We start from the raw sequence: 11,331 nt of genomic DNA on the forward strand, positions 1-11,331 counted from the left end.
TGGAAAGGGGAGAGAGGAGAAGAGAAATTGTCAAGGACGGCTCCCAGGCTTCAACTAACTCACTGGGATGGTGGTAATGCCATTGCCAAGATGGAAAGAGGTGGAAGAGAAACCAAGTGGGGAATAAGAACAGAAGTTCAGTTTTTCACATATTGAATTTGAGGTGCCTGTGAGAATTCCATAGGAGATGTGAAGTGTGTCTACAGCTCAGAATTGAGATGTAGGCTAAAAGTACAAAATTCAGTGTTATGGCTTATTTGTGGTAATTAAAGCTTTTGTAATAGACAGGTTGCCTAACTGAAAAATCACAGGGGAAAACAGAAGAAAGCCTGTATTTCTAGCAGCAATATCCTTCTTAAGGTCCAAAGCCATGTATTCAGCTGCCTGGGGGATTGCCCATAAGCGTCTTAAATGAATTTAAAACCATGCCCATCGTCTTTCTTGTTACCCCAAACCTTTTTCTCTTTTTTTGTGCCTTATCCTAGAGGGTAGCGCCATCATTCTCCCAGGGCACTCAGGCTACTAGAAGCCTGATAGTTGTCCAACTTCTTTTCCCTCACACCCTCCCGAACAGTAGATCATCAAGTTCTGTCAGTTTTGTCAACTAAATATTTCAGAAACTGCCTCATTCTCTCCTTGCTTCTCACCACTGATTTTTGTCTGGCTCTTGCTTTTCCTTTCCTGTATTTTTGCAGTAGCCCCTGACCCACCGCCCCCAGTGCATGCTCTCCCACCCTCTTCCTTCTCTTTGTCGCCACTATATTCTTTTTTTTAAAGAGCAAATCTGATCGTATTTCTTGTCATGAGCCCTCTTCCTAGGTAGAATTGACCATGCCCTCCCTAGTACCCCTGGATATCTATTCACACTTACTTTTAATGTATCCATCTCTCCCCCTGTTAAACTATGTCTTCTTAGGACAGAGTTTGCATATCATTCTTATGCATTCATTGCTTAATACACAGTAAATGTCCAATAAATGCAGAGATAATATAGTTCAGTGGTTAAGAGTTCAGACTCTTGGTCAAACAGATGTAAGTACAAAGTCTGTTTCCAAAGTGTAGTCATTATGTGGCATTGGGAGTGACTCTGTTTTATCATCTGTAAAGTGGATGTAATAGTAGTCCTCAGCTTCATAGGGTAATTGTGAATATGTTGGCTATAATGACAGTTTTAATGATTTGTAGTGTTGAGTAGCGAATGAATTAATTGTTTAGTGATGCTTTATCACTCACAAGATAAAATCCAGATGTTGAGGACCTTCATGACCTGTCCTCTCTCCCCATCCCCTCTGACTCCACATCTTCTCCCTATGTAACTCCTCCCACTGTAAACACAGAAAAGTACTTGCCATTACCTAAATATACCACATCTCTCTTCCCTTCTGTTCCTTGCAGTGCTGTCTCTTTTCACTGGGAATGTCTTTCTCCACTTTATCTCCCTAGCATATTTTTGCTCATCCTTTAAGACTTTTAGTGTCACTCCCTAACAGAGGCCTTCTGTGATCCCTCCCCTCCATGCTCAAGCTTAGTCATTCCTTTTCTGGGCTCCCATACAATCTGGTATATGCCTCAATTTTGCTTGTATATATGTGAGCCCCTTGAAGGCAGATTTTTCAGCTGTGTATTCACAAAGTCTAGCCAAATGCTTGAATTCAATAAATGTTAACTAAACAAGTGAATATAGCGAGAAATGAATCTCTTATGCAGGTAAATGCATTTTTTAAAGTAATGTCATACTCTCTATCAGGGGTCGGCAAACTACAGCCCATGAGCCAAATCCAGCCTTTCTACCACGTGTTTTTATAAATACAGGTTTTTGGAGACACAGCCACGTTCACTCATTCATGTGTTGTGTGCCACTGCTTTTGCACTATAACATCACGATTGAGTCGTTGTGTCAGAGACCAGATGGCTCACAAAGCCTAAAATATGTATCTGGCCCTTGTACAGAAAAAGTTTTCTGACTTTTTCTATGTAGGTAAATTACTTTCCTTTAAATAATGTTTGGAAAGGACAGATAAAATTAGCAAAATTAACATTTTTTCTATGGCATACAAAATGCGGCCCTGTCCCTTTCTTTCTTTATGTGTTTCTTTTTCAGACAAACATATTCTGTTTAACTCTCTGGTATTTTTTAATTGCATAGGCAGGAGCAAGCTATTACAGGATGACTGGCCTGGGTCCTTTGCCTCAAGCTCTTTATAATGGTGAATCCTTTCACCATGAAGAGCTGAATATTAGGGAACTAGAAACGGCTGTTCTTCACAGAATGATGGATGAAACTGCATATTTACAAAAGGAAGTTTTTATGGTAGGTAAGCATGTATGAGAAAATATCTGATGAATGATATTTATAGATGATTTTTATATTAAAATATCTTTTAATAGCAAAAGTTAATTGTGTAAAAGTTTCCATTCTGATCGTTTAGTAATGATTTTTAAAGTAGTAATTAAATTTATCTGTGCATAATTGCATCTAAAAAATTGCTTAATTGGAAAGAAACTTCACAGTTTTATAGGAAAATTTATTATAAGAATTCTAAATTGCATATTACTTATTGACTTATTTTAGATTCAGTAGTCTTTAAATGTGTCCTCTGCATAATTCTAAAACATCTGCATATAAATCACATGTGTTACCTAATAATACTTTATTATTTTAGGGTACATTAAGTGATCGAACAAATGCAATTGACTTCCTTATGGATAGAAATAATGTTGTGCCCCGTATAAATCCTTTGATTTTGTACAATAAATGGCAGTACCTTAATTTAATATCTACATCAGGTAATACAATCCTTCCGTATACTTTCCTATAAATGTTTATTGAGTTGTGACTGTTTTATTCATTATTTAACATTTAATATTAAAATTTTTAGTAACTGCTGATGTTGAAGATTCCTCTACTTTCTTCTTCTTGGATTCACAAGATAAGAGTGCTGTAATTGCAGAGAACATGTATTATGTAACCCAGGAAGGTAATAAGCATATTTTAGTTTCCTGAATTTATTCCTAAATAGGAAAAACTTGTAATTGTATTAAGTGCTTTGCATAATACGTTTCTAGATGTTGATATTTGACTGGCGACCTGGCTCTCAATTTGCGGATTTGAAAATTATTAGGATGTAATAAGGACTGTGATGAGAAAATGTGATGCCTCCTATCTTAGCTAACTGTATATGCAGAGGGGTTAATCTCGAGGGGTTTTTGCCTTTTTTTAAAAAAAAGCAAGCTATTCCATTTTTCTCCTTTTTAGGAAGGTAAGTAAAAACCCTTTCAAGATTAAATAAACTGATAATCTTATCAGGCATGAATAAAAGTGTAATCCCCAGATGAGAGGAGAATAGTTCTGTATCCTGATTAAACAACGTCTAAATGTTTTGCTTAAGTTAAGGGTCATAACCAAAGGAGAGGGAGCCAAGACAGGAACATGTTTGGAAATAAGGACTTAGCCTGGATAGGAAAGTCTTCAGTGTGACCACAGTTCTGTTAGAGACCATGAACTATTCAGATAGATGAAGATAATTGGAGTTTGGTTGGTTTTGGTTTCACTTTGTTTTGTTTGACCTGCTTTGCTCTAGAGAGAACAAAAAGAGCCAATGCATGAAACATAAAAGAAAGCTGATGGTTATTTCAGCATATAAAGCAGTAACTTTCTAACAATGAGTGATCTCACGATGGAATTACTGTGTAATAAGGGGTAAATTCTTATATATGAGAGATTTAAGCAGACAGCTAGTTTGTGAGAATGCTGTGGAGTGAATCCAAATTAGGACCATATGGCCCTTGAATTACTTTGGAACAGATCTATGATTTTATGTTCATAAAGTGGTCTGTCTACAAGAGAACCAACAAATAATAAAATATAATTCAGTTCCATATTATGGCAGGCTAAGGTCCTGAATGTGTCAAGTGAAGGGAAAAGGAGGCAGAGAAACAGGGAATAAAAAATAGGGGAAACATATTTATCGGGTTCTGGGTTATATTTCAAAAATTGCTTCTGGGCATCAGAATAAGTTAGGCCATAATTAATGCCCTTTGGTTAAATCTCTTGCAATCTAAAAGAAGACTTTATTAACTAAGAAACACCTGATTTCTTTATTTGCATTTATGTAAATATGTAAAGAAATAAAAGAGTTGGGAGAAATTTACTTAGCACTTTTGAAATAGTTCTGTTTACTAGCTGTAATGGTAAAAGTGATGACATTAAGAAGGCACAAGAATTCTTTCCCTTTCTTCTTTGAAAAGAATGTGCCACTGCCTTACTCTCAAATTGCTTCTGAAGGATTGCAAGTAGAATCGATGTTATCCTTCTTTTTGTTATATTTTTTTCATTAACCAAAGCCAGTTTTTGCATAGTTATATATTACTGGGTATGGTCATAACTGTAGCTTCACATCTATTCAGGTGTAGGTTTTTGGTGTAGCACACATTTTACAGTTGTTTTAAGTGGGTCATAAGATCTAAGGGACTGATTTTTCTATAGGTTTTAATGATGGCCAGACAAGTATTATTTCAGGTGTCATATGCTGAGGCTGGATGAAATTAAACCCATTTAACTGTGACTGCAGAGTTAAAAATTATTTCTTCTTGTGGCTTCCAAATTTTCAGATGTTTCTGAAACAAGAATTGCACTGATGTTGGCATAAGATGATGTGAATTAGGCCAAGTTAATAATAGCCAGAATTTTTGAAATACATGAATCATAAGCTAATAAATATTGCTGTTTTCAATATCTGCTAATAATTTATTGTATCCAGTTTTACATATATGTGAGGTACAAATACCATTATGTTTTACAAGTGAAGCTGGAAGGCAGTTTTGCTTGGCAACAGTAGAACTTCGATAAGCATGATACAGTTTCCCTACTGGCAAAAGTATCTCACAGATGTGTTTCTTGGGGACTATTCTTTCTTTTTGGTATCTGAGTTTATATAAAGGTTATTACTCTTTCAACATTTTTATGTGTATTTCACTCTGTGTGTATGTAATTTTTACCAGTATTTGCTTATTTTCAGAAAGATTCATTTTAAAAATTGTTACTGTTTTTATGTATTTTGTTAACTGGAAATGTCCCTGTCTTTAGTTTGATTTTAAGAAGGATTAGTTTGACTAAACTGTTTGAAACTTTCAGATGATGTAATTTCTTCGGTTACTTTCTGGATTATTGCTGATTTTGACAAACCATCTGGGAGAAAACTGCTTTTTAATGCATTAAATCACCTGGTGAGTATTTAGACACTCTTACTACAAAAATTCTAATTCGTTGTAATTTCGAGAAAGCAATATGAAGAACATGCATTAAATCGTTATTTCCCTTCGTGTTAACATTTTCAGTACCTTGACTTGGTTAGAACATGGTGCTAAGGAGATTAAGACAGGAATTCAAATTCTTTCTCCATGTAGAATGGGTAACCTCGCCCAGGAAAAGAAAAACCTACATGTCTTCTGTGATTCATGACCTATATATTCTTTGCTAGTCCTTGCCGTTGGACATACATTTACACGTCTAATAGTGTGTATGTACTGAATGTTTGTGTCCCCCCAAAATTTACGTGTTCAAATCTAATCCTCAATGTGATGATATTTGGAGGTGGGGCCTTTAGGAGGTAATTAGGTCAAAAGGGTGGAGTCCTCATAAATGGGATTATTGCTCTTACAAGAAGAGGTCAGAGAGGTAGCCCTCTCTCTTTCTGTCATGTGAGGATACAAGGAGAAATCGGCAGAATGTACTGCAGAAGAGGGTCCTCACCAGCACCTGACCATGCTGGCACACTGCTCTTGGACTACCAGCCCCCAGTTTGTACTATTTTTATTACATACCTCTCTCAATAACAAGTAAAGCACGTACACAGAAAATCAGTAGGGATGTATAGACTATTTGAATAATAAAGTAATCAAACCTGACCTAATGGATATTGATAGAAAAGTACACATAGTATATGTTCTTGCAAAGCACAAATGTAACGTTTAAAAAACATTTGTAGATGCTAGGCTATAAAGCAAATCTCATGAAATTTTCTTTTGCTTTTTTGCATCAGTAGTAACTATTTTTTTAAAATTTTTTATTGGAGTATAGTTGCTTTACAATGTTGTGTGAGTTTCTACTGTACAGCAAAGTGAATCAGCTTTACGTGTACATATATCCCCTCTTTTATGGATTTCCTTCCCATTTAGCTCACCACAGAGCATTGAGTAGAGTCCCCCGTGCTATACAGTAGGTTCTCATTAGTTATCTATTTTATATATAGTATCAATAGTGTATATAGGTCAATCCCAATCTCCCAATTCATCCCACCTCCCCCTTCCCCCTTAATATCCATACATTTGTTCTCTGCGTCTGTCTCTATTTCTGCTTTGTAAATAAGATTGTCTATACCAATTCTTTCAGATTCCGCATATATGAGTTAACATACGATATTTGTTTTTCTCCTTCTGACTTACTTCACTCTGTATGACAGTCTCTAGATCCATCCACATCTCTACAAATGACCCAGTTTCATTCCTTTTTATGGCTGAGTAGTATTCCATTGTATGTATGTACCACATCTTCTTTATCCATTCTTCTGTCGATGGATGTTGCCATGTCTTGGCTATTGTAAACAGTGCTGCAGTGAACATTGGGGTGCATGTATCTTTTTGAATTATGGTTTTCTCAGGGTATATGCCCAGTAGTGGGATTGCTGGGTCATATGGTAGTTCTATTTTTAGCTTTTAGGGAGCCTCCATACTGTTCTTCACAGCGGCTGTATCAATTTACATTCCTACCAACAGTGCAGAGGGTTCCCTTTTCTCCACACCCTCTCCAGCATTTATTGTTTGTAGATTTTGTGATGATGGCCATTCTGACCTGTGTGAGGTGATAGTTCATTGTAGTTTTGATTTGCATTTGTCTAATTATTAGTGATGTTGAGCATCCTTTCACGTGTTTGTTGGCCATCTGTATGTCTTCTTTGGAGAAATGTCTATTTAGGTCTTCCACCCATTTTTTGATTGGGTTGTTTGTGGGTTTTTTGATATTGAGCTGCATGTGCTGCTGTTTGTATATTTTGGAGATTAATCCTTTCTCAGTTGCTTCATTTGAAAATATTTTATCCCATCTAAGCGTTGTCTTTTCATCTTGTTTATGGTTTCCTTTGCTGTGGCTTTAAGTTTCATTAGGTCCCATTTGTTTATTTTCCTTTTTATTCTCATTACTCTAGGAGGTGGGTCAAAAAAGATCTTTCTGTGATTTATGTCAAAGAGTGTTCTTCCTATGTTTTCCTCTAAGAGTTTTACAGCATCTGGCCTTACATTTAGGTCCTTAATCCATTTTGAGTTTATTTTTGCGTATGGTGTTAGGGAGTGTTCTGACTTCTTTCTTTTACGAGTAGCTGTCCAGTTTTCCCAGCACCACTTTTTGAAGAGGCTGTCTTTGCTCCATTGTATATCCTTGCCTCCTTTGTCATAGATTAGGTGACCATAGGTGTGTGGGTTTATCTCTGGGCTTTCTGGCCTATTCCATTGATTTATATTTCTGTTTTTGTGCCAGTACCATACTGTCTTGATGACTGTCACCCTGTAGTAAAGTCTGAAGTCAGGGAGCCTGATTCCTCCAGCTCTGTTTTTTTCCCTCAATATTGCTTTTGCTATTCGAGGTCTTTTGTGTTTCCATACAAATTGTAAAATTTTTTGTTCCATTTCTGTGAAAATTGCCACTGGTAATTTGTTAGGGATTGCACTGAATCTGTAGATTGCTTTGGTAGTATAGTCATTTTCACAGTATTGATTCTTCCAGTCCAAGAACATGGTATATCTCTCCATCTGTTTGTGTCATCTTTGATTTCTTTCGTCAGTATCTTACAGTTTTCTGCGTACAGGCCTTTTGGCTCCTTAGGTAGGATTATTCCTATCTATTTTATTCTTTTTGTTGCAATGGTAAATGGGATTGTTTCCTTAATTTCTCTTTCTGATCTTTCATTGTCAGTGTATAGGAATGCAAGAGATTCCTGTGTATTAATTTTGTATCCTGTGACTTTACTAAATTCATTTATTAGCTCTAGTAGTTTTCTAGTGTATCTTTAGGATTTTCTATGGATGGTATCATGTCATCTGCAAACAGTGACAGTTTTACTTCTTCTTTTCTGATTTGGATTCCTTTTATTTCTTTTCCTTCTCTGATTGCTGTGGCTAAAACTTCCTAAACTGTGCTGAATAGTGGTGAGAGTGGGCAACTTTGTCTGGTTCCTGATCTTAGTGGAAACGGTTTCAAGTTTTCACCATTGAGAACGATGTTGGCTGTGGGTTTGTCAAATGTGGCCTTTATTACGTTGAGGTAAGTTCCCTCTATGCCTACTTCCTGGAGGGTTTTTATCATAAATGGGTGTTGAATTTTGTCGAAAGCTTTTTCTGCATCCATTGAGATGATCGTATGGTTTTTCTCCTTCAGTTTGTTAATATGGTGTATCACATTGATTGATTTGCGTATATTGAAGAATCCTTGCATTCCTGGGATAAACCCTACTTGATCATGGTGTATGACCCTTTTAATGTGCTATTGGATTCTGTTTGCTAGTATTTTGTTGAGGATTTTTGCACCTATGTTCATCAGTGATATTGGCCTGTAATTTTCCTTTTTTGGGATATCTTTGTCTGGTTTTGGTATCAGGTGGCTTTGTAGAATGAGTTTGGGAGTGTTCCTCCCTCTGCAGTTTTTTGGAAGAGTTTGAGGAGGATAGGTGTTAGCTCTTCTCTAAATGTTTGATAGAATTCACCTGTGAAGCCATCTGGTCCTGGACTTTGGTTTGTTCGAAGATTTTTAATCACAGTTTCAATTTCATTACTTGTGATTGGTCTGTTTATATTTTCTATTTCTTCCTGGTTCAGTCCTAGAAGGTTGTACCTTTCTAAGAATTTGTCCATTTCTTCCACATTGTCCATTTTATTGCCATATAGTTGCTTGTAGTAGTCTCATGATCCTTTGTATTTCTGCAGTGTCCGTTGTGACCTCTCCTTTTTCATTTCTAATTTTATTCATTTGAGTCCTCTCCCTTTTTTCCTTGATGAGTCTGGCTAAAGGTTTATCAGTTTTGTTTATCTTCTCAAAGAACCAGCTTTTAGTTTTATTGATCTTTGCTATTGTTTTCTTTGTTTCTATTTCATTTATTTCTACTCTGATCTTTATGATTTCTTTCCTTCTACTAACTTTGGGTTTTGTTTGTTCTTTCTAGTTGCTTTAGGTGTCAGTTTAGGTTGTTTGAGATTTTTCTTGTTCCTTGAGATAGGATTGTATTGCTATAAACTTCCCTCTTAGAACTTCTTTTGCTGCATCCCATAGGTTTTGGATCATCATGTTTTCTTGTCACTTGTTTCTAGGTATTTTTAAATTTCTCTTTGATTTCTTCAGTAATCTCTTGGTTATTTAGTAGCATATTGTTTAGCCTCCATGTGTTTGTGTTTTTCACAGTTTTTTTTTTTCTGTAATTGATTTCTAATTTCATAGCGTTGTGGTCCACAAAGATGCTTGATACGATTTCAGTTTTCTTAAATTTACTGAGGACTGATTTGTGACCCAAAATATGATCTACCCTGGAGAATGTTCCCTGCGCACTTGAGAAGAACCTGTATTCTGCTGCTTCGTGTGGAATGTCCTATAAATATGAATTAAGTCTGTCTGGTCTAATGTGTCATTTAAGGCTTGTGTTTCCTTATTAATTTTCAGTCTGGATGATCTATCCATTGGTGTAAGTGTAGCGTTAAAATCCCCCACGATTATTGTGTTACTCTCAATGTCCCCTTTTATGGCTGTTAGCATTTGCTTTATGTATTGAGGTGCTCCTATGTTGGGTGCATAAATATTCACAATTGTTATATCTTCTTCAATTATGCAAAGTACAGTTGACCCTTGAACAATGCAGGGGTTAGGGCCACTGACCCTCTGAGCAGTCAGAAATCCACTTATAACTTATAGTCAGCCCTCCGTATTCAAGGTTCCACATCTGCAGATTCAACCAACCACAGATCATGTAATATTGTAGTATTTACTACTGAAAAAAAATTGTTTTTAAGTGGACCCATGCTGTTCAAACCTGTGTTGTTGAAAGATCAACTGTATATTCTTTGACCACAGTGTAATTAAGTTAGAAATCAATCACGAAAAGAAAACTAGAACATCTCTGTATATTTGGAAATTAAGAAATGCTTCTGTGTAACCTGTTGATACAAAAATGCACATTTGAAAATATTTTTTGAAAGAATTAAGATTTGAATGACATTAAAACTTGACAGATACAACTAAAACTATGTTATATCTGAAAAAAAGAAAAGTTGAAAAATCAGTCATCTAAGCACAAATCTTAAAATTTAAAAACAGCAACTTAAACTTCTATCGAAGAAAGTAAAGGAAAAGGAAGATAAAGATAAGAACAAAAAGTAATGAAATAGAAGACATACAGTACTTAAGGTCCACAAAGCCAAAATTTGGTTCTTTGAAAAGACTAATAGAATTGATAGAAACACATGGTAAAACTGGTCAAGAAATATGGAGAAGCAGACCCAATCTATCTGATAGAAAGAGGAGATGTTACTCAAGATTCTGTGGACATGACAGAGGTAGGAAGAAGGCATTTTTAGTTATCAAAGGAATTAAATCTGTAATTTAAGATATTCAAAAGAGAAAACCCCGGACTTATATGACCATACTAGTAAACTGTACCAAGCATCAATCTAACACAATTTTTTTCCCAGAGAACAGAAAAATAAGCAATACATTTCAACTCATTGTACAGGGTCAGCATTACTTCAAAACCAAATGCATAAAAGGGCATTATATAAGAATGGAAAACTGTAGGCCACTCTTACTCATGGACATAGGTGCAAAAATCCTGAACAAGTGAATAAAGGAATAAACAGTATAAAAATCAAAAAGGGGGCTTCCATGGTGGCGCAGTGGTTGAGAGTCCGCCTGCCGATGCAGGGGACACGGGTTCGTGCCCCGGTCCGGGAAGATCCCACATGCCACGGAGCGGCTGGGCCTGTGAGCCATGGCCGCTGAGCCTGCGTGTCCGGAGCCTGTGCTCCGCAACGGGAGAGGCCACAACAGTGAGAGGCCCGCGTACTGCAAAAAACAAAAAAAAACCAAACAAACAAAAAAAAAAAACAAAAAAATCAAAAAGGAAAAATTAAAATTGTCATTTTTCCAAATTGTTTATACAGAAAATGCATATAAATCCACAAAAAATTATTAGAATTCATTTTTTAGTTTAACTAGGTTGCTGCCTAACAGGTCAGTATACCAGAATTAAGTCTAAGCATTGCAACAAATAAGAAATGCATTTTAAATAAAAATATCAC

At 36.1% G+C, this 11,331-nt stretch overlaps 1 protein-coding gene across 1 annotated transcript in view; it reads left to right on the forward strand.

Moving 5' to 3' along the window:
- UGGT2 (UDP-glucose glycoprotein glucosyltransferase 2) overlaps positions 1-11,331 on the forward strand; it is a 164,843-nt gene that overhangs the window by 86,148 nt on the left and 67,364 nt on the right. The window contains exons 17-20 of the mRNA XM_089899419.1: positions 2,147-2,311; positions 2,664-2,787; positions 2,880-2,978; positions 5,135-5,226. Coding sequence (XP_089755545.1) covers positions 2,147-2,311; positions 2,664-2,787; positions 2,880-2,978; positions 5,135-5,226 — 480 coding nt within the window. The remainder of the gene's footprint in view (positions 1-2,146; positions 2,312-2,663; positions 2,788-2,879; positions 2,979-5,134; positions 5,227-11,331) is intronic.

This window comes from Delphinapterus leucas, chromosome 18, assembly GCF_059928025.1.
Source record: "Delphinapterus leucas isolate spDelLeu-1000000601 "Yukka" chromosome 18, BTC_Dleu_Yukka2, whole genome shotgun sequence".
NCBI lineage: Eukaryota > Metazoa > Chordata > Mammalia > Artiodactyla > Monodontidae > Delphinapterus > Delphinapterus leucas.